The sequence below is a fragment of the Antennarius striatus genome, chromosome 10 (assembly GCF_040054535.1).
Source record: "Antennarius striatus isolate MH-2024 chromosome 10, ASM4005453v1, whole genome shotgun sequence".
NCBI lineage: Eukaryota > Metazoa > Chordata > Actinopteri > Lophiiformes > Antennariidae > Antennarius > Antennarius striatus.
The window spans coordinates 12782376-12805974 of NC_090785.1; the positions used below are offsets into that span (position 1 = coordinate 12782376).

The window sequence follows — 23599 nt, forward strand, 5'->3', positions numbered from 1 at the left end:
GACTAAAACCCATTTTTTATGAGAACATATACCCTAATTGAAAGTCATTAATATTTATGACAGCTGCAAAAGCAATTTCATGTTATTTTGGTACATTTTCAGCAATATAAATAATGTGTGCGCACCTGGAAAGGCAAGTTGGGCCATATAAGAGAGCTAATAGACAGAATTATTAGAAAAAAGACAAAGAAAAATTCAGCACTAGTCAGAAATGTAGCAGAGAACAAAGAGTCAAAATATCCCAACAGAAAATAACTTTTTACTTTTTGGAGATGGCATCGCAGGTGTTAGGGTCACTTAGTACCGATCCTGGAGATGTTGGTATTTAACAGCATCTTTATCGTGTGGCAGTTTTTGTGAAGACTGTAGTTGTGAACACGATATTCTCACCTTTATTGGCTGTTAGGGTTTGATTGGATCTGCAATTGTCAAGTTTATTAACAGCACTTCTCTGGGATGACGCTCCATGACACCAGGACCAAGCAACAGCTTTTGGTGAAGCTGCAATGAGGGTGTTATTCATTGTATGCATATAATTTTGCAAACAATCTTTGAGTTTGAAGGAGAAGCCCAGTAACCAGAATGAAAAGTTGTCTTTGCATGTTTCTGCAGAGTAATCATATTGTTTCTATGTTTGAATTGTATAATTCCAACATGACAATACATGAGCAGTCTTTCTCCTATGAGAGAAAATCAATCACATCAATTATTCGAGATATAATGCTTTTCTAATTCTGACCTAGACCTCACTAGACTGTAATCATCGTGTAATCAAAGTAAACTAAACAGCAGAGCAAAGGTTTGTTAGTTTAATCATAATATGAGTTTATGACCATTAAAGCCTAACCAAGAAGTTGGAAGAATGTTATCATTTCAGTTTAATTTTTAAAAAAAAAGATATTTCACTAATGTCAGTTTTCCTCAGGGTCTACACTCACAATCTAATCACAATTCATTTTCAGTTTGCCACCCGCCTCACATTGGTATTATTTTTGTCTTCTCACTGTACATGCTTTTCTGTGAGCAGATCTGGATAACTTTGGTGTGCAGTAGATATTATGAGGATGTTAGTCTGTATTTTTTGACAACACATTGTAACATTTTTCATGAAGAAGCAAAAATGTTATAATTGCCCCTGTGCCATACTGATAAAGATTCCAAAGATGATTGGCATCATAATCTGATATATCGTTCCTTAGGTTATATCCTACCTTTCTAGAGAATTTCATTAAAATTTGCTCATTTGCTTCTAGAAATCCTCTTAAAGGAGAAACATTTGTCTGTAAAAACAGGCTCTAGACAAATGTTAAAAATGAAAAATGAAACATCACGACATGTTAAGGTTTATACATGTGATGCCAATATTTATACTCCTCTGTTGCTGGCATGCCAGAGGCGAGTAGAGAGCAGAGTTGTGAAACATGTCTGCTTCCTCTGCTGTTCAAGAGAAGAATTTTGAAAACTACTATACTGAGCCCTTCTTACATGTGGAGGAACTATACATCACTCTGTTGTGTAATCATTCGCTGAGGCTTCAAAGGGCAACACAAACACACAAAACGAACTGAATCAAGAGACAGACACTAAGGGAGTAGAGTAAGTGAGAGAACAAAAGACTGTAATACAATCTTACAACCAAACTAACCTCAGCAGCTCAAGCAGATTCCACACGCTTCCTAATACAAAGGCTTAGTCACTATGTTTGTATATGTGTGTTATCGTGTGTACTTGTGTTATTTGTAGCTGTTCACACAGTCACACTGCTGAGGACTCATCCTTCCCTGTAGGGGAAAAACACTTGATCACTAGAATCACCAACGCTTTCAGCATTTGGTGAATTGTGAGAGTTAAACATCTAGCAAGTAGAGGGTTATAATTCTCTTCTTGTTGTCCGTTAGTCTTTTTTTTTTAATGCTTATTTACTGAACATCGAATTTCAGGAGTGCTCCCAGTTTATAACCTGACTTATCTCAGTTGTCTATTTGTCTGGATGGAGAAGGCCATGGTGAGGTGTTGGTATAGTTAGGTGACTGTTTAAGGTTAGGATGGCTAAGGACAAAAAAAATGGTCAACATAAGAGACGGCTTGATTAAACTTTGCAGTTTGGTGATCTTTTATTAGAGAATGGCAATTTGGGAACTGAAGCCACAGACTTTGGAAAACTTTCTGTAGGAAATTCTCTAAAATGCCTCTGTATCTCTGGCTGAAAACAGAGACAATACTGACTTCCTGTCGGTTACAGCTCCTGCCTTCTTCATGGACGCAGACAACAAACACCAACCATGTCCACAGCAGCATCAATAACACAATGTCAGACTGACTGTTTTGGTTCTACTACCGACTCCACCAAGTTTATTAAAGCTCCTCTAATGTGGATTTGCTAAAGCACCACTCTTTTTCCATTGACTTTGAAAGCTTCTGACTTTTCACATATATTACTGCGTTATCTGTGTTCTCTGTGGATCCATGTGTACAGAAATCATTTCAGCAACAAAGGTTCTGAAAGCACCAAGAAAAATTTCTCCATTTTCAGCAAAAACATTATTGTGCAAACAGACAGTTGTAAGCCATTGGCTCATTTTGCTTTGCGTATTGAGATGTTAATGTTGGATTTAACAGGTGAGAAGTTAAATTGTTCAGCAAGATGATGATACCAACTATGAAGATCTCGTGTGTGTGTGTGTGTGTGTGTGTGTGTGTGTGTGTGTGTGTGTGTGTGTGTGTGTGTGTGTGTGTGTGTGTGTGTGTGTGTGTGTGTGTGTGTGTGTGTGTGTTTTATCCCTGTTCTGTGCTGCAGTGTCAGACCTATCGTGTCCAGCAGCAGGCATCAAAGCTCCAGGGACAGTTCCTCACACAGAGATCCTTCAGTCCGGTAAGGACCTGTGCATCTCATCTACTTCATTATCCCTCTCTCCTTCTCGCTTCCCCTCTTTCCCTTCTCTTCATATTAATTACTCCCTCCCCTCCCCCCAACCGCCTGGGTAATATGAAACCACACCAAGCTCCAAGAGCCAATCTGTTCACCTTCTCATCCTGACTCAGCAGGGAGATGTTGGACATTTCTTCATCATCGTTTTTAAATTATCCATCCATCCATTTTCAACCACTTCATCCGCTGTGGCTGGTCGCGGGGCGCTGGAGCCTATCCCAGCTGGCTCAGGGTGTTAGGCGGGGGAAACTCCGTGCGTGACCCCAGTGCACCTCGGGTTTTTAAATTATGTTCATGTTAATAATCAATCAAGTGTTATAATGGAAACACATTATGGATCTGAATATCATATTCTCATTTAGATATTCAGAGATTGCCATTTCAATAAGAGGTCCCAGTTAGCAAGTGTCACTCCGAATAGAGGAGTTACAATTTAAAATTGTCCTTTATTCCCTGTTATCTACGAATGACAAGATGACCTTGTAAATCTGATGCTATGAAAGTGGAATGACATGTCAGCCAACCAAATAATAAGGTTGAATAATACATTCATATTTATTCTTTGCCTTCTGTACTGACTTTACCTTTATGTTGGGTCACAGACCCACTGATGAATATATCGACTGTATTTCCTCAAACCATGTATGTATATCCTATCATATACAGCCTATACGAGCAATATTTATAGTCTTACTTATAGCAGTACTTTAATAGTACACATAAATAACTTTTCATTGACTTGAAGGGTTTACCAGGTGAAACCAAGCCCACAGGAGAAGCGTGTCACTACCACTATTTTGAAGGAGCAGAATTATCTGTAGTGTTTGGGCAAACTAGTTTGCAGCTGAAGTCATATAAATAATGATTTTATTTAAAAATTACTTCCAAATATCTCCAACATCACCACTTCTGAAATGATATAATGAAATCTAGTTGTCTAACAGAGAACTCACTGACAAATATCACTGGCAAAGTTGTTCTTTTGAATATCAACTACCAGAAGAAGTGAGAGCGGCTCAGTGCTGACAGCAGCACGTCCGCAAGAATGGAGGATTCAGAAGCTTGACTTCCTTTCCTGCACTGCACAGAACACACAATGTCACTACATGACATTTAGGTGTCATGATATCATCGACATTAAGAGTTTTTTTTAATCACATTTTGTTGAATATATGCAATTGAGTAAAAAATAATTAAAATGAATACACACACACACACACACACACCAAAATAGATTTTGTGGTGGGACACACGACCTAACACCGTCCGACTTCAGCTGCAAGTGAAGAAACCGGAAATTAGTATTCACTTCAAAAGCACAGACACGATTTTGTGTGTCAAACCGAATGTCACTGAAATCACGACGAGTTAAAAGTCAGTTTGGATGAAACGCATGTATTCATTATACATAAAGCGTGGACAGCGGATCCGCGGGGAACTCAAGTTAATTGTATTAAACGGTAATTTGTTTGACCGACAAACGCAAAAAAAAAAAAAATCTGAATATTGTCTATCAAGTGTAGTTTTATAATTGAAAGCCGAGCGTCATAGAACGTCCTCTTGCTGTTTACGCGCAAAATTGATGTTAGTTAAATATTCTACCATCGCGGTTAATTATTATAATGAAGTGTCTTGTTTTGAAATTCAAAAGCGGAAGTTGAATTATGCCGACTTGATCGCTGCGTTAGTAGTTCCCTGTCCTCTCCTCCGTGTAATCACTTGCTCAGTGGACGTGTGGATGTTCATCCAGCACGGCGGTGTCTCCGTGGCGCAGGACGCTCGCCACGCCTTCAGACGCGCACCTCGTCACGGCGCACCGTGTCCGGCAGCCCCCGCTGGAAAACCCACGCAGAACGAGAGATTTTGACAAGTTGGCGTTCGGTCCACGGGTAACCTGTCAGGCTGCGCGTCCGGAGGAGCCCGGCTCTACTTTTGCAGCTGATACCAGTTGAACGGGCTGCTTAATCTGGGAATAACCGGAGCGACAGTTCTATTGATTTCACATCGAATCCACATCGAGACAAAAGATGGGGATTAAAGTGTAGTTTGGGTGAGTAGCTCATAAAACACACACTGCTGCCGTATTTGCGTGTTTGAGATTGCGCTCACGCCCGAGGAGCGCGCAACGAGTGCATTGCGAGCGCGTTTATAACGCTCCATCAACCTTCACCCACCTCATCTTCACTGTATCTCGAAACAGCGTGTCGTCACAGGTGGAACTTCATTAGCAACAGTGATGACATCATAATTCCTTCCAGCGTCTACATAACGCGGTGCCGCCCCGTATCAGCGGAGCGCCACGGTGCGTGGAGTGAGTCAGCTGCGCGCAGGTCTGGTTTAAAGGGCGTGTGAGGGGACTCACTGCGTCGTCTTTCCTCTGACCCATTCACGGGATATGTCACGGGATATTCTAGTGGATATGTCAGCGGATGACGTGGGAGCAGCCGATTGATTGATTGATTGATTGATTGATTGATTGATTGATTGATTGATTGATGGATTGAGGATAGGAGCCGCTGATAACTCGCATGAACGCGTCATGTTGTTGCTCTGTTGTTGTCAGGCGTTGGTCCTCCGGCTTCTTGTTTTGAAGCTTTTTGTGTGTGTGTGTGTGTGTGTGTGTGTGTGTGTGTGTGTGTGTGTGTGTGTGTGTGTGTGTGTGTGTGTGTGTGTGTGTGTAATTATGAACGTGTGTTAACGTGCGAGTAAATATTCCGTGGATGGATTTTCTCCAGTGTTCCCAGCTGTGTGTCCATCCTGCTCCTGCAACGAGTGAAAACAGAATCTTTTTTTTTTTTTTAAAAAGGACATGTTTTCTTCAGGCACAGAAGGAACAGGCGTGGCACCCTCATGACGTTTTACTGTATATTCATGGGATTGAAGGATATCTGCATAAATCAACACAGCAGCCTAAGGCTTGGTGAACCCAGCCTTCCACCTGAGGCAGTGCAACCTTAGCAGCGTGCACATCTTACAATTTTGCATACGCCTGATGCACTGAGCGTGACAGTAAGACCGGCTTTGTCAGAAACCAGTTGGGTGGGGAGACGTTCTGACCGGAGTTGTTGATATTACCAGTTAAGCCACTTCTAAAGCAACGCCAACCCTGAGCCGTGGGGCTGGAGCATCACATTACATGATCTTGCCCTCTCAGCACGGAGCTCCTCGGCAGCAGCGTCATCTCCCTCCTGTCTTCAAATGTGTCCTGCCTCATCAGTATTCAGCCCTGGGAAATAAGTATCTGCTCTCTTCAGCAGAGGGGTGACAAACAAATGAAAGGCTTGGCGAATAAAAGCTCCTCCTAAAATGGCGAAATGCATCCAAACAATTTGAAGGTAATCTCCAATTATATGTCTTGCATGGAATAATCCTGAAGGATGCAGATTATTTGCTGTTTGGTTTGCAGCCATCGACTTTCTCCTCCGGTGATACACATCCAGTGAAGCTCTTCGTACCAGTTTTCCAGCTGTGCCGTGCTTGTGTTCCTTTCCTCGCTGCCTTTGATGATAGAATTTAAAGGACAGCTTGCTACCAGTGCAGTAGGTGTGCTGTACAAGCGTGAGTCATGACGGGTCTGTCAGAAGTCACCGGTGAGAAGTCTGCAGGTACAGACAGACTAGAGCTCCAGTTCAGGCCGGGGCTGCAGGGCATAACAGGTGTGCTCTTAATGAAGGCATCAGTCAGACGTGAGATGGAGAGAAGTTGAGTTCCTGGAGCGAGGCGCTTTCGTTTCATGTGGATGTGCGTATTTTTGGAAAGAGAGGGAAGGCGGGATCTGTGGCTGGATGACAGGGAGGTAAACACAGTGGCTGTTAGTCTGGTAGCAATAACAGCTTTACCACCACCCCAAGGTTTATTGGTGTGTGTGTGTGTGTGGGGGGGGGGGGGTTTCAGACCACATACTTTTCTGCGCTACAGACATGACTGAATTCTATGACTGAATTCCAGTTTATTGCAAAGAAACTAATATACAGACTCAAAAAAATCTTACAGCAGAGAATAAAATTCTTTTTTTTGGGGGGGGGGGTATGATCCACAATTTAATGGTTTTTTTTATTTGTATTTGCCCAAACCACCCACCAAATTTCAGGAAACCATCTTGTGTGTTTCAGAATGTCAAAAAGAAATAATGTCAGGTTTCTTTTTGCACCACTTCGGTGTTCCCTCTAAATAAGAACATTCCTGAAATTGTGTTCTGTACATTTTCACCAGGGCCACCGGATTGTCAAGTACTGTAAGTTTGAATGTTCTCACGCCTCACACACAGCCCTTCTGCCTGGGGGGGGGGATGTGATTGAAAAGCTAGACAGAACATCGTGTTGATCTGTACTTGACAGGCTTTCAGATGTTCTTTGCCTACTAGGCAGCTTTACCACTCACAGGGCGATGGGAGGGGTCAGAGTAGTCAAAATGCACACGTGAAGTCACCCTGTCGTGAGCGTGGGATGGATGGGACGGTGTTTGGGATGGGGTTGATGAAATAAAAGAGACAAGAAGGCAGTAGTTGGAACTCAACAGGCATCTAATTATCCCCCAACAGGAGGTTTGACTCCATAGAAATGCCTTCTCTCCTGAGCTGTTCCTGTCTGCCACCTGCATGATGTGTGATGGGCAGCTATTGACGAGCCATGATTATGAACCGACCAAGTCAGAGAAAGTCATTGGGATATGATTGGATCCCTGCTGGTGTTCAATAAAAACAGTTTTATAAGCATAAAGATACATCAGTAAAATGTCACAGGGAATAAGAACGTTGTTTTCTCCTTCTTTTCTGAATGAATTTTGACCCTCGAGATTTAAGGTGTTGTCAAAATAGTCAAGCAGGCTTATGTTAGTTTAGTAACTACGTCATATGAGATGCTTTTGCTTCTAGGGTTTCATTCAGCTGCCTGTGGTGACATTTTTTCACAGACTTTGGGAAAATCTGAAGGATTTTCAGTTCAGTTTTACAGATGTACCTGAGATGAGGTTAACGTTTGACTAGCTGAGAATCTCTGAGTGTTATTCTGACCTCTATCTGTCACAGTATCCCAGCCGGCATGGCCGCTGCCTGTGGGTATAATGAGCCGGTAGGTGTGCTTTAACAGGAATGGGGGAGGCCATGATGAAATTTGAAATATCACGTTATTAGATTTGCATCTCTTCCTGCCATGGTCATTAGCCTGCAGCGGGTGTGTTTCAGGTTTGACTTGAAGTAATACAAAGCCCAGTGGGTGGATAGTTGAAATCTAACTTTAAGGGATTATCGAGCCTGCTGCACGTATGCATCGTTTCATTCAGCCTTCCTCTCCGGATGCTTTTAATCACTCCGCTCTGGCTTCCCTTCCCGTATTCTTGTGCTCACTTGGCGAGCTGGTAATACCTCCTGAGTGGCACTCGAAACAAAATTACAAAATTACACCTATTTAGAGACAAAATCACTTGTGTCCAATTCGCCTCCAGGGAGCATTGGCTGTTAATTGGAATATTATGAATAATACATGACTTTCAGAGCATTATGGCCATTCTGATTGACGGATTTAGGCCACTCAAGGTTCAGACACACGCTTCATTTCCCACTAAGAGTCAATCTGTGCTGAGGTCCAGTTATCTCAGAGCGATGTGATCGACAGCTCACACCCATCATCACACATCACAGGCATTCAGTTTATTTATTTCAACACTCAGAACCGGACAAACAGACTCATGTTTGAGAGACAAGTCAGTTAATAATAATAACGGATAATTCACATTCAAGTCAGAACCAAAAGCATCAATTTATCTCCAGCCAGTGACTTTATAATATGCTGATTCCAATTCCATCTAAGTATAAATGATCAATTCAGTTTGAGACGTTTAGCAATTCAAATTGTGAAATTTGTTCCTTTCAACAAAATTTATATCGTGTTTTTTTGGTTCAAAATGTGATAAAACAACTAGAGCCACTCCTTTTGGAGACCTTCAGGACAGATGGTTGCGTTCACAGCAAAGGGCTGACTTCATTTGGACTTAGATACATTTGTTCATCCAATTTTGCACGCATGCAAATGGAAACACATGCATGCACACAAGTGTGTCCAAACCCACTCCAACATCATGATGTCTGCAGGGCGTGTTCGTGAGCTTTCCCTCCAGGCTGCTGGAGCCGCTGGATGTGGAACAGGTGTCAGGAAGTTGTTGTGACCCCTCCCTCTAGAGACTGCAGGGGGGATTCCAACAACACATATTTGGGAAGTGTGTCTCTCTTGATCCCACAGTGTGATTCCCAACCTTTGTCAGGCACATGCCACAGGGAGCGACTGAAGAATGGGAGGGGAGCTGGAATGCCTGAACAGAAACTCAATCCTGTGTTTTACTACTGCGTGGGTGCAAGTGTGCATGCTCAAGACATAATCAGCTCATGTGTTTGCAGCTACGCTCCTCCCCAAACACACACACACGCCATTAATCGACGGTAGTGTGCTGCTTTGATTTTGGTTCAACGTGTGTGCTGAGACATATGTGTGGTATTTTGCGCTCTCTCTGTTGTCAAGCAGTGCCAGGAAATCACCATGCAGCTCAGGGGCCAGATTGGTTGGGCCTCTGAACCTCGGCATTCAGTGCTAATGCCAGTAGTCTTTTGGGCCTCCTGTTGAGACTTGGGATGACGGTGGGGCAGAAGGCCAAGAAGCCTCCCATGCCAGCAGCTCCCACTGGGAGAGCAGGCTGCTCAGGGCCATCTGTACAGGCGTCTTGACGGGGATCACCGCAAAGTAGAGCATAGAAATGGAGATGAAGGAGGAGGGGAAGGATGAAGAGGGGACATGTGGAAGGGAAAAGGAGCGACAGACTGGAGGACAATGAGGTGTTTACTTCTTTTAAACCGTTATTACGTCTTTGGTGGCATCGCTTCAGCTTTCAAAGAATCTGTTGAATATTTAAAGGCAGACCTTCAAGTGTGTGAAGAACACAAAATTATGTCACACCAAAAATACACGTGTCCCAAAATAGATGAAGCCGTAACGTGTTAAAGGAGCTTACACGTGAATCTTAAATTGGAAAAAGAAGTGTTGGGGTATGTAAATTAATCAGTGAGGAGTGAGCAGAGTCAAATGATGGAGTCTGAGGAGGAAAAGAGGAGTCTGGCAAATGTAATATTCAGAGCCGAGACTGTCTGCACATTACCCTGGGGGGATATGTTATCCTCTTCCTCCCCCTCCGCCATCCAGCTATATCACCTATCTTTGCCATCTTTTCCCCTCACCTCTCATTTTTCAGAGTAAGGAGTGGATGAAGCTTTTACCCGAGTTTCTTCAGCAGCAGCACTTTACTGCAGTGAAGACCGTTCTCTACACCTCCTGTTTCATTTGCATTGGAGAAATCCACAGTGCCACAATGCCACCCCAGTGCCTGATGTTAAAGAGCTTGGCAGGATTCTGAATGCAAAAGAAACATGACTGTTAACACATCGCCGATGCCATCCGGCACGACCTGTTTTATCTTCCCTGTCGTACGGTGGTTGGTCTCTGGAGATCCCGCCTAGTTTTGTCTCCCAAACAAAACACTTTCAGTTCATTTTCTGCCAACTGCTAACAGCTACTAGCTGTGTTTAAGCCTCCCATTGTTTGTCTTAAATGCCACACCCACGTTCAGTCCTGCCTCCTTTCCAGTTTGATGCTTCTCACACAGCTAAGAGGCGGAGCCACAGCGATCCTCCGCTCTACCTCCATTGCTGTTTAAACAACAGCAAACATGAACAGCTGCTCATCAAGATATGAACAGTACGAACCTTGCATCAGCGGAAGATCCTTTGGTTTAGGAACAGATCTGGCAAAAAGACTTGAAATGAACAACTACACTGTTAATGCGACTTCAAAGGGCCTGACCTGGCGTGGAGCCTCAAGGCTTCCCCTCCGACCCCAGAGGTCAGTCACTGCCTCTTCAGTCTTAATGGAGGGCTTGTCTCCCGTGGTGCTCACACTCATCCATTAACCTCTGACCGAAAGAACTGATTTGTCAGCAGTGTTATCACTGATCTCCTCAACAAACGCACACACGTACAAACACACAGGTAGGTAAATAGGTAGGTTAGTCGGTGGAATAATACTATTAGTGTGGACAAACTTGTTTTACAAGAGTTGAAAGTAGGTAGGAGTTAGCAGGTGTCAGGAAAATGTCGTTGTTTCATTCATCGATCATGATTGACTAAAAAAGGCCATTCCCTTAATGACAAAGGTAACAGCCTGATAGAATGAAGACTACACACACACACACACACACACACACACACACACACACACACACACACACACACACACACACACACACACACACACACACACACACACACACACACACACACACACACACAGTAAGAACCTGAACAGTGACACTACCCAGGCTGTCTAGACAAAGCACAGGGCTGCTGTTGGCTAGTAGCTGGAGCTCTCAGGAGGATTAGAGCACACAGTTCTACTCTCTTCTATTCTTAGCTGCTTGTTTCTCACTGAGTTTTTAATGCAGCGCTGATGAAGTGTGTCAGGGACGGGGTGATCAGGGTGTATCATGAGGTATGGAAACAACTCGTACATAGAGTACAGCTGTGAATGACTCCTGCTAACATTATAGCAAAGACCAGAGTTTAAGTGAGGTAATCATAAGTTGATGTGCAAATCTAGGAAATATAGGAATCCAAACATTCTTGGAAGCAGCTATTCTTTTCAGTTTTTAGTCATCATGTAATCATGAGACTCACTGGGTTGGTCATGAACAGTCTTGAGGATGCAAGAAATACTGAAAAACAACTGAAGGTAAAGTCATCAGTTCCAGCGTCTGGTGTTTGATTCCAAACTCACAGCAGTTCCACTGGTGATTCCTGAAGTCGTCCTTATAGCAGGAGCTTCTAGTTTACTACATAAAACAACAGCAGGAAAAGGTGGTAGCCAACATATGGCTTTCACCAAAGTTACACACACAGACAATAAAACTTACGCCCTGTGGATAAGATAAGAGGTTACAAAAAATTAATTAGTAAACCTTACATACAAAACAACAGGGAGCATAAAAGCTAATGTCTCGGTATCGCTCCAGTTCAGCCCTTCAGTTCAGTCCTTATCTTTTGTTTCTGTTCTTCAAATAACTGTTGCTACCACACATTTAAATCTGGGGCATGTTACACACCTGAAAACGGTTCTATGATGCCATGGTCGCTCTGACATACCGGCACACTCCGCTTGGTGCTGTTCTTTTTCTGCAGTTACGACATTGTGTTCAAACAGAATGGCGGGCAGAATAAAGGTCTGAGTGGGGTTTTATGAAAATGTTCACAAATTTGGTTCTCAAGTTCTTGGTACAGTTTGTTACCACATCTTCTGTATTTGAGCTAATGTGGTGTTGTGTTTTACTGACGTAGAATAGCTGCGTCAGGGTAACGACTTCTTGTTTAAGCATCCTTATGCTAGTAGCCACTAATGGAAGTGATGCACATATGAAGACTGGACTATAAAGATCTGGCGGGCTGACTCCCTTCTGCTTCCATGTGCCAACAGTTACTTTTCATCTCATAATTTGTAGCGTTCATCCCCAACTATTGCTGAGTCAAGGGATATCTGTTCAGTTTTTTTGGCAGGACAAGGCAAACTGCGTCATCCAGAGACATCGATGACTGGTCTATGATTAGATGCTCATGTCTGTAGAGGAGCTACCTGGCTGGAATCTGCTCACATGCTATAGACCACAGATATTTAAAGGTGATGAATCACAACCCAGGGAATGCTGAAGGGAGGAGGGCAGAGTGCCGAGGAGGAAGAAGTTGGTAGAAAAAAAAGGAGCGAAGATTAACCCTTAAGAAAGAGGAAGGTTTTAGTGATGTGGTCTTGCAGAATAACACTGTCAGTCACTCCCATAATGAATAACAACACACCTACAAAGGAGCATGTGTGTGTCTATGTGTGTGTGTGTGTGTGTCTGTCTGCACGAGATGACTCAGAGATTAACTCTACGTAGTCAAAGCACTCTTAGAGCTGAAGAGACTTTGTCTTCCTGTTGGTTCCACCGCAGAGGAAGTTCCTCAGTCTCCATTATTCTTCATCGCCGCTGTGTTGTCGTCGTCATAGAGGCTCCCTGGATTTGTCGGTTTTCTTTTTTGCTGCATGTTGTAATCCAATCTATATAAGGTCACTACAAGGACAACCCAGACATCCCTGACCAGGACCAGACAGCGACAATCACTTTAATAGTAGAAAAGAGCTGTGATCAGCATTTTAGATGCATCCTGTACTATCAAGCGGTTCTGTGCTACACATTCTAAATACACTGTTCCATAGCCTTACAATACCGGTAAACGAATCTCTTAATCCCATATTCACTGTTTGATGCTGTAATTATAACTCTTAGCAGCAGACAAACCAGACATCATGTGATGTGTCAGAAGGAAGGTTGTAAATGTGCCTCTCAGAAAGACTCCACATTCCCCATCTTTTGACCGGCTGTTTCCATGTGTTTGTCTGTAGGTGTGTACAAATGCACAAACAAGTGCTCACGAGTAATAGAAGAGGGAGGACAAAGGAAAGCCAAAGCCACCACACAGGAAATTTGAGACACGAGCTGCACCTTTGCATGCTAGAGTGGGCTTGACCTTTTACCCCAATGACCCGGGGGCACTGGGGACAGTCAGTGGAGATTGCTGATTGGAAAGAAAGGGGGTTGGGAACCTGAAGGTCAGCAGAGGGTGAAATGATCACAGTAAACCAGGACTTTTCCTTGTTTTTTTCCATTTAGATAGATAGATAATCAGGGGTTGCTAAACCATGCTACATGTTTAATCTGATTTTATTAGGAGTCTTTCTACTCTGGAAATGTATTATATATTTCATTCCACCTATTTATCTCCTCTAAGGAGTCTACGTTTCTGTGGGGTTTGTTGGTGTGACAGTCAGCAAGATTGCACAATAATTACTCAATGGATTTTCATGAAATGTGGTTGAGGGTTGAGCACATGGAGGAAGTTATTTGCATTTGGCCTCTTCAATTCATTCTCTAACACTGATGGGACTTTTTAAAACCATTTTACCATTTCACCTTTGGGGTGAAACAGGACGCTTTACCTTTTCCTGCTGTATTTCTGTCAGAATCTGTGTGTGTATTTGTGATCAGGCTTGTGCAGTAACTCGTATAATATACCGTGTCTAAATCAGAAATAACGTCCTGCATGTGTTAGCAGGTTCACTGTCTTTCTCGTGACTCTTGCAGGAAGAGAGGATTTGTGTTCCTGAAGGTGCCTTAAGGCATCCAAGCGCTGCCAACGTCTTTAGTGACAATGAGTGATTTGGAGACAGTCAAAGCAGATTAAAAATCTATGTACGCACTACTATGAGCAACATTTGATTGTGAATCATAGAATAATGGTGCAAAACACATTAGAATTGGTTCCCCATAACCCATCTTCTCTTCAATTTCGTCAACCTCCCAGGAAAAAATGAGGTGAATATCTTATACATCTGTCTTCATGTCTCCATTGTAGAGCAGATACATTCTCTGAATCAGGTTTATTTCCTGTTGATTGTAGAATTTGAGATTGAACCATATGCCAGCTGAGATAGGCTCCAGCTCCCTGTGACCCGCCACAGCGGATTCAGCAGCAGAAAATGAATGAATGAATGAATGAATGAATGAATGAATGAATGAACTTTATTCATCCCCAGTGGTGAAATTCTTTTTGCACTCGATTGTATAAACGCACATAAAGGAAGGAGCACATACACACACATACGCATGCATGGACTGAGCTACTACCAGTGGTGATACTTTGAGGACCCAAAGAAAGCAACCGTTTTGCCATATTATATCTACTTTAGCATGTTTGTCCTCTGAGGGAAGGAACATGTTAAATTTTTTAAACATGTAACCCAAAGCTTTCTTAATGACAAAGACTTTCAGGTCAGAGTAGCACCATTCTCCATTACAGCAGAGTGACCCACATGTCTTTTGGTTGTGGGTGACGTCAGGGTGTCCTCGGACTTCAGTAAGGTCATCTTCAATATCAGGCTGAATATAAAGCTTCACAGGGTAGAATGGACCAGTGGGGATAACAAACATGACCAGAAATATACTTGAAGAACCCAAACCTCGTCCCTCATTGTGTGTGTGTGTGTGTGTGTGTGTGTGTGTGTGTGTGTGTGTGTGTGTGTGTGTGTGTGTGTGTGTGTGTGTGTGTGTGTGTGTGTGTGTGTGTGTGTGTGTGTGTGTGTGTGTGTGTGTGTGTGTGTGTGTGTGTTAGACAGGAATGCCCCAGACTGTGTGCTCAGGCACCATGTTCACCACTCCCAGCGGCTTCAGCCCCCATCTGGCTGGCGCTGAGCCTGGGGAGGAGGAGGAGGCCCCACAGGAGGGCCCGGGGCCCGGAGCTTGCCTGAGCGAGGGGCCTCCAATCACCTCTGCCTCCCTCGACACCCTCATCCAGAACCTGGTGCCCACTGCCGACTACTACCCCGAGGTACGTGGATGTGTTCTACAGACTTCGTCCGTCATAAAGTCCGTTTCATTTAATGTTGGCAGTGATTTTGATGAGATGATTAAGTGCTTTCCTCCTTCCTTTACTTACATGAAGTCATTTTGTTTTCCATCGATGTAATGGTGGTAACTTAGCGAACATCTCCTTCTGTCCTTTGGCAGAAAGCCTACGTGTTTACCTTCTTGCTGAGCGCTCGTCTGTTCATCTCTCCTCCGGAGCTTTTGGCCAGGGTGTGTGAGCTGTGCATCAAACAACAGCAGCTGGACCAGAGCCCACTTGATACGGTCAGCACTGCACCACAAAAAAATACACAACTCCTCTGTTAGCATGCGTGAGCGAATGAACACGGGAGAAGAAGGAGTGGCTCTCGATTAGTGATTTCATGAGTGTTTAGGTTTTTTTTAATAACAAATGTAGGCTTAAACCTTTTTTGCTCCTACAACTTCAGGCTAAAGTGCGTAAATTTGGTCCGAAGATTCTGCAGCTGCTGACTGAGTGGACAGAGACGTTCCCGACTGACTTCAAGGATGAGAAGATGATTGGACGCCTTAAAGACTTCATCCACAGGATAGCTTCATGTGATGAGGTACATCAGTAACACTAGCCTTCGCCTAAAATGCTTTTCCATACTGTATGTAGACAAATGTAAGATCACTTTGAAAAAAAAACACAATATAAAGAGCCAGTCTTAAAATGAACAGTTTCTATAGAATTAAAATCTGAGCCAAGACTCCTGCTTCTGATCCATGGTGTAGATGTTGCAATTATTGCCATTATAAGCTACAGTGAGAAATATTCTGATGGGGAACGAAATTCAATTGAAGCTACTACCATTGTTCTCGGGTTATGGATGGAGTCAGAGTGTCAGTGCAGGGTAAGTAGCCACAGTTACTTACGTACAATTTCGCATTACAGGAAGCTAAAGCAGAGAAGGGAGGAAGGAGGGATATCATAGGAGTGGCTCTATCTGCAGCCTCGAGGGAAACCGAGGGAGGAAGATGGATATAAAAAAATGGGGGATGGGGTACAGGGGCATGGAGAGGATGGAGCTGATGGAGTCCGACTGGAAGGCTAGAAGAAATGGATGTAGGTAAAGAGGACAGAAAGAGGGGACGAGCAGGTGGTGATGGATTTGTTGCTATTTCCAGCTTGCTGTCTCCACGGCGGGGGGTTGTACATCCATGTGGGAGCTGTGACTGTAGGTCGTTTACGAGAAAGACTGACCGAGAAGCCTCTGTGACCGGTCATGAGGAGGGAGGGGCAGAGGAACACACATCATACACACAATCAACAGTAAAAAAAGATCTCTTTTGTTTAAACCTTGATGTTAAAGACTTACAGCTAACAGAAACAAACCACACAGGCCAAAACAACAACCACTTTATGCATATTTGTTTCTGCATATGTGGGAATTTCTTTTTTCATTATTTATAAATCAACAAGGAGAGCAAATCTAAGATAACTCCACAGATGCAATACATTTTACAAAATGAGGTGCATAAGTACTGCCAGACTTGAAGGGTAAATGTCCTCATTATGCAAAAGGATCCAATTCAGTGTTATTTTATTACTTAAAATCAAATTATTAGATCATTACAGATTCCTCGAGGTGTACGCAGCACACAGCTCATTTGAATATCCTATTCTAGAAAGCAGTTTATAAAATCCAAATCACACAATAACAATTGGAAATGTTCAATGCTGTCTTTTTTCCCCACATTCAGCACAAAAGACTACTTTAACGACTACAGCAGCCTCAGAATTGTTCAGCTACCTGAATAGCACGTTCATAACAGCACATATTTGTATTACAATATTTTTCTGAGCCAAAACTCCAAGCTGTTCACTGCTGCTGACATAAAAGCAGAAGGACTCTAGGCTGGAGTAGCTCAATGCCATCTAGAGAAGGCTCCAGGGATTGGGGGCTGGTCTTCTCTGACGCGAAGAAATAATACTATAACTTTTTTTGGTACAATGGACCAGCAGTTAGTCAAGGTGGAAGTGTATTCTGAAATTAACATCCTGTCTGCAGTGAAGCATAGCAGCATCTCAGTAATGCTGGTGCTGCTTTGCTTCCTCGGGCACTGGAAACCTGCAGGGTGTCAGCGGTGAGATTATTTTATTCTATATCAGGAAATGATGCAAGGAAACATCTCCATCTATGAGGTAACTGAAGTTTGGGGTGTCCGGGTGTTCCAAATGGACGATGATCCCCAGCTGACCTTACAGTCCTCCAAGGATTGCTGTCAGAAGAAGTCCTGGATCCTGAATGGGAAGGCAGCATGTAAACCTAGTGCTAAAGGGTGTTATTCATGAAGAACGGGAGATTCCTTAGGAACACTGGCAGAAGCTGGTGTTGGTCTACACGTGTCTGCTGTGTCTGAAGGACACAACATACTAGAGCTGATTTTCCTCGAGAGGTTGAATCATGTTGAAACAGCCGTCAGTAAACAGAACAGTTTGAGTTGTAAATCTGTTTTATTAAGCTGTTGCAGTATTTAGTGATTGCAAACAGTTGATCAGTAACATACTTTATCAATATATATAATCAACTATGGGGATTGAAAAATTTATGTCTCGTGTAAAATGTATAAAATCATCCTTTGAGCTGTAGCTCTGTGAAAGAAACTCCACATTAAATTATTAAGTATGTATGGATATATAATAAGACCATGGAGCAATAACTGTTTAATTATAACTGATATTAATAACTCTTAATGACTTATACGTTAAATTGATCACAACTCTAATCACAACCCAAAACCCGTAAGATCCTATGATTTATGTTTCAATGACTGATATATAAAGCGTTGATTAATTATTTATTCATGTATTTATTGACAGCTCTCCTCTCCCCCTCAGGCTTACTGGAAAACCCTGAACCAGGTGCTGCAGAAGCTCAGCCAGAAGCTGGCCCTGATGACCCAGGGGGAAGAGAGCATCGTCAAGGTCTCTATCACTGCCTCTTCCATCTCTGACAAGCTGATGGCCTTCAAAACCAAGCCTCCACCCATCCAGAAGGACATGCTCTCCATCTGCAACGACCCATACACACTGGCACAGCAGCTCACCCACGTAGAGCTGGTGAGGAGAGGGGAGGACGGGGGAGGGAAGAGTGAGGGTTAGTCAGAGGTCAGGGTAAGAGATGATATCAAGGATGGATGAGGATGGGGTTTGTGTGTGTTATATGGAGACAAGAGCTTCGGCCAATGAAGCATGGGTGGACGGCATGAATTATATAAGACCCAAATAAGGATATGAAACGGATGAAGAGATGTGATGGTGGTAGAAAATAACTGAAATAACAAAGGGGAAGCAGCTGGAGCGTAAAACTGCAAATTCATTTTTGTATTTTGAATTTTTTTCTGTAGTTTAACCTTGAACATTGCTGGCCAGCTCTCCCAGCTGAATGGTGTTGCCCAGAGTAATTAAAAAGATGATCATGCAATGAAACATACATGAACAGACATCCCTCACCTCACATTGTATGCCTGGTGTCTTCAGTCTATCCATGAGTGTCTTGTGTGTGTGTGTGTGTGTGTGTGTGTGTGTGTGTGTGTGTGTGTGTACGTGTGTGTGCGCGCGCGCAAGCGTAGGCATGCTTGTACCCTTGCCTGAATGGTGACATCACCCCAGAAGTCAGAGATTTGCTTGGGGCCTCGAACAAAAGGGATGAAACTGCTTTAGATAAATGTGACCTGACAGCTTCATACTCTGACATACACACATGCACACACCCATACCCAAAAGGATATGGAAAGAAAAGGACAGACAAACAAGCATGCACACATAAAGGGATTTATTTATTATATAATTTAACAAGGTTCTTATAGTCATTAAAAATAGATGCCGTTGAGCTTTCAGTCACTCTGTGTGTGTGTGTGTGTGTGTGTGTGTGTGTGTGTGTGTGTGTGTGTGTGTGTGTGTGTGTGCACATGTGCATGAGCAGCGCTGTCATCATGTGGGATATATCACTGAGTTGCTTTTAGCAGAGATGAATCATTGTGATTTGCACCTCACGATGGCACAGTTGTATTTTAATAGAGGTAAATATGGATGCTAATCTCACTTTAAAGAAATATGACTCTGATGATTCACACCAGTGAGTCATTACTTCTCTTTATTGATTGTCTACTGTCACTAAAATGAAAGAATTATAAATAGGACTTCCCCATCGGTGTGACTGTATGTGTTTTCTTTTCCAGGAACATCTGAGACAGATCGGACCGGAGGAGTTTGTCCAAGCCTTTGTTCAGAAAGACCCGCTGGACGGAACCCAGGTAAGGTTATATTTACTGTTCTGTGGAATTGTTACCCCATGTCAAACCTTATAATTCTTTCTCTTTTAAAAAGCTCTTATGTTTTTAAAAAAAACTCTCAAATCTGATCAAGGGTCATACAAAGGTCAACCAAAGTGCCTTGTCAGTTCTCTATATGTAACTATTATACATTTTACTTCTTCATCATCACTCATTCATTTACTCTCACTCACATCTGTCTTCTATGATTTTCCATTGTGCTCTTCATTTATTGCACTTCTTCTGTGTGTGTTATTAGGAGCCATGCTTCAGTGATCAGAAGAAGAAAACCTCCAACCTGGAAGCCTACGTCAGGTGGTTCAACAGACTGTGTTACCTGGTGGCTACTGAGATCTGCATGGTGAGTTCAATGCTCATACTAGAGGGACTGAAGAAGCAAAAATCAGACTCTAGGTATTTTATCATTGTATAAGATAACAACTAGAGTTATAATACAGAGTTACATAGAGTTATAATGTAGTAATTATATTACTGTATATATATTATTACGTTATGTTATATACCGTTGGTCTGTTAATAGTTATTTCGAAAGCATTGTGGTAAAATTTCAGCACCATCATTTTAATCAGTATTTTAGAATGTGTATATGTCTGGTCATTTATTAATTTTATTTATTATAATTCTATTTTCATTTTGTTTTTTACGTTTTCTACTTATTAACATGGCAGCCGTATTTCATTCCTTAACACAAATTCAGCAGAGTATTTAAGTGTTACAGTCGGACACTGCCTCCTCATGGTATATTAACGATATTACACACTCCATTGCAAGGACAATTAAACGTCTTGCAACTCAAGACAGAACACCATCAGTTTGAAAAATAAAATGAACATTAAACTGAAAATTTCTTTTCTTTGTTTTCAGCCAGCAAAGAAGAAGCAGAGGGCTCAGGTGATAGAGTTCTTCATCGATGTTGCAAGGGAGTGTTTCAACATTGGCAACTTCAACTCCCTTATGGCGATCATTTGTGAGTCTCATCTTGTGATGTCTGTGAATACGATTGCCGAGACTCTCCTGATTTGTATTAATGCCTAAAATCAATTACCTCCTGTAGCTGGCATGAACATGAGTCCTGTGTCACGACTGAAGAAAACTTGGGGCAAAGCCAAGACTGCAAAGTTCTTCATTCTGGAGGTAAATACAGTCCAACAAATCAGCCCCTGAGGAGTTCAGGAAGGTAATAACTGGAAGCTGATGGTTTGTGGCTTTTTGCCATTTGCTTTGACAGCATCAGATGGATCCTACGGGGAACTTTTACAACTACAGGACTGCCCTCAGGGGGGCAGCCCATCGCTCTCAGACCGCCAACAGCAACAGAGAAAGGGTGAGTCTTCAAGACAGATCAGTGCCTTTACTCTGAAAGAGTTCTGGCCTGGATTTATTTTTATATCATCTAATTCCTTTCTGTATGTTTTGTCTCCTCAGATTGTGATTCCCTTCTTCAGTTTACTGATCAAAGACATTTACTTCCTGAATGAAGGATGTGCAAACCGGCTGCCCAATGGTCATGTCAACTTTGAGGCGAGCCAGTCTATTTCTCTCATGGCCTTCCCTCTTTTCACCATCCTAAAGCATCTGAAAAGAAAATAAACTAAATAAATGAAATAAATAAAAATAAATTTTCTACTCATGTGTTTGGTTTCTTAGAAATTTATGGAGCTGGCACGGCAGGTTGGGGAGTTTATGACATGGAAACAGGTGGAGTGCCCATTTGAAGAGGATCGAACCATTCTACACTACCTCCAGACTGCCCCTATCTTCAGCGAGGACGGTTAGTTGATCTAATTCAAACTTTACTGCTCAGGTATTTGTGATCTTATGTTCTTCAATCCTCCTCAGTTGCCTCCAACTATTTCTTTCATTCTTGTCCAGGACTCTACCTTGCATCCTATGAGAGTGAGAGCCCAGAGAACCAGGTAGAGAAGGACAGATGGAAAGCACTCAGGTAAGGGCGATGACTTGTCAAATGAGAGATGCTATTTTGGGTAATTACCATAAAATAAACATATATTTTATTCTTCAGGTCCAACATTCTGGGAAAGACATGAGGCCCTCCCACCAGTGACCGAGCATTCATTCCCATTGCACTAAAATGAACTGTGAAGGAGCCTAGCTGGTACTTAGGTGTTTTTATATATTGAGCTGATTTAAATAATGACCACGATGAACAGGATTCATCAAGATGTGTGAACAAATAAAACATCAGTTTAAGCTAAGGAAGGTGGAGAACAGCTATCAGTGATGAGGTACAGTATGTCGGGAGGAGGGAGGGCCACAGCCTCTCCTGCCCCCTCCCTTAATGTGTTTACTCTGTGAAGACATGTTTACTACCATAGAAAGTACAGTTACAGGGAAAACCATTTTCTAGAATGAAATTCCTACCAATGCTATTGTCGTTTTTGTATTGCTCCGTTCCTCTTTTTTCTCCAGTCATTCAGTCCAAACTATTGTTGGTGTATTTAATTTCACTTTATTCCTTTACTCTTAACGTAATGTAATGAAACCTACAATAATGAAAAGGGCGCTGGCTAGCCCATATCAGCTGTCACATTTTATAGGTCACCTGAAGGAGTGGAAACTATATCTGAGAAGACAAGAGGACATGCCTTGAGCATTTTAACAGTACATCTCATTCCCTTTCTGTGCGTTTGAGAGTCCGATCCATTCTCGTCTGTTCTGATTGTCATCGTCTTGTTTTGCACAAGAACAACTGGATGAACCTGTTTATTGTTCATCTCTTGTATATTTATTTATTCTATTTAATTTAGGGAACTTATAAGATTGCAGTTATGAGCTGTTTCAAGAGTGTAAACTTCTTTTGAATTTATTGTGCCATCAACACAAGACAAGTATAGGTCAAGTCATGAGGCCAGGTGTAGATTGTGTACAGGTTATGTTTACCCTATCATCTTTCTGCTATCCAGGAAGTTTTCTCTGACTGATGTTCAGTTGTCTCTTATATTTAGGGAGATTTCTGTGCTGACAGATGCATAGTTTTTATTATTCCCTTCTTTAATGAATATGAAGTCCAACAGCATGCTATGACAGGTATTTTCAAAGGGGCATTAAGCGTATCCACCTTGTAAAAATTATTCCCACAACACAAACTTTTATTGTCACCAATTTTTGCTTATTTTGGAAGGATAATAACAAATCAGATGATTTTCTAAACAGAGGAGGAAACTTGTGCCATAAGAATCACTGCTTGTCAAGACAGTTCTGGTTCCTCTGACTTGAAATGTGTTGTTAATTGTTTTGTGGGAGTCATTGAGCTTTTGTTATTTTTGACCATTTTGTCGTGATTTGGGAGCCATTTCTGAAGGCTGGTGATGGGAAGAGAGGAGAGATATTGGGGAAATATTTAATCATAAGATTTTAGAAAAAAAACATTCATATTCTGTTTTCGAGTGATGTCAGTGTTTTTAAAAAGCAGCTTTTCTTCCAATAGACTAACTTTCTTTATCCCTCCCATGTGTCATCATTAAACGTGCTTTCCTGTAACACATTCCCCTGATGATTTAAGAGTATATAGCAGAGACTTGAAGTCAAACCTGTCCAAATTGGAGACATGTTTAATAAAGATATTGCCTGTGTTGAAAGTGTGTTTTCCATGGCAACCACGTACATAACATCAGTTCTCTTTTTAATGATGTCATCGCCCATCTTTAAAGTTTTGCTACAACAGCTGCTTAAAGGATGGAAATGCATTCAGTGTTTTTCATGGTTATCGAGGCTGAGCGGACACACATATTAGCTTAAACATCACTGCAAAAATGTGTGACTGGTTGTTGAAAGGCCTTTTAATAAAAGTTAACCATGCTCAATTGATCAGTTGCTGTTACTTTTTTTGCTGTGCACCACTGAATTCACAGTTTTCAAAAT

The 23599-nt window shown here is 42.3% G+C and overlaps 1 protein-coding gene across 3 annotated transcripts; it reads left to right on the forward strand.

Moving 5' to 3' along the window:
- Positions 1 to 4661: 4661 nt before the first annotated feature.
- Positions 4662 to 23509, forward strand: LOC137602982 (ras-GEF domain-containing family member 1C-like). 3 transcript variants are annotated; one of them, XM_068326132.1, is made up of 14 exons: positions 4662 to 4979; positions 15165 to 15380; positions 15560 to 15682; positions 15847 to 15984; positions 18261 to 18482; positions 19604 to 19678; positions 19956 to 20057; positions 20582 to 20684; positions 20772 to 20851; positions 20946 to 21041; positions 21143 to 21238; positions 21365 to 21488; positions 21590 to 21662; positions 21741 to 23509. In XM_068326132.1, exons 2-14 carry the CDS (start codon positions 15171 to 15173, stop codon positions 21763 to 21765), a joined length of 1467 nt encoding a protein of 488 aa, XP_068182233.1. In that variant the 5' UTR covers positions 4662 to 4979; positions 15165 to 15170; the 3' UTR covers positions 21766 to 23509. The 3 variants fall into 3 exon arrangements, with proteins under 3 accessions (XP_068182233.1, XP_068182234.1, XP_068182235.1); XM_068326133.1 differs by having other exon boundaries at positions 15169 to 15380; XM_068326134.1 differs by lacking the exon at positions 4662 to 4979 and adding an exon at positions 13432 to 14368.
- Positions 23510 to 23599: the final 90 nt, after the last annotated feature.

Bases quoted from the DNA above. Each gene is read 5' to 3' on its own strand.
- LOC137602982 (XM_068326132.1), top strand. From the start codon at position 15,171: ATGCCCCAGACTGTGTGCTCAGGCACCATGTTCACCACTCCCAGCGGC. The intron at 19,679-19,955 runs GTAAGGTTATAT...GTGTGTTATTAG, and splicing joins ACCCGCTGGACGGAACCCAG to GAGCCATGCTTCAGTGATCA. The intron at 20,058-20,581 runs GTGAGTTCAATG...CTTTGTTTTCAG, and splicing joins TGGCTACTGAGATCTGCATG to CCAGCAAAGAAGAAGCAGAG.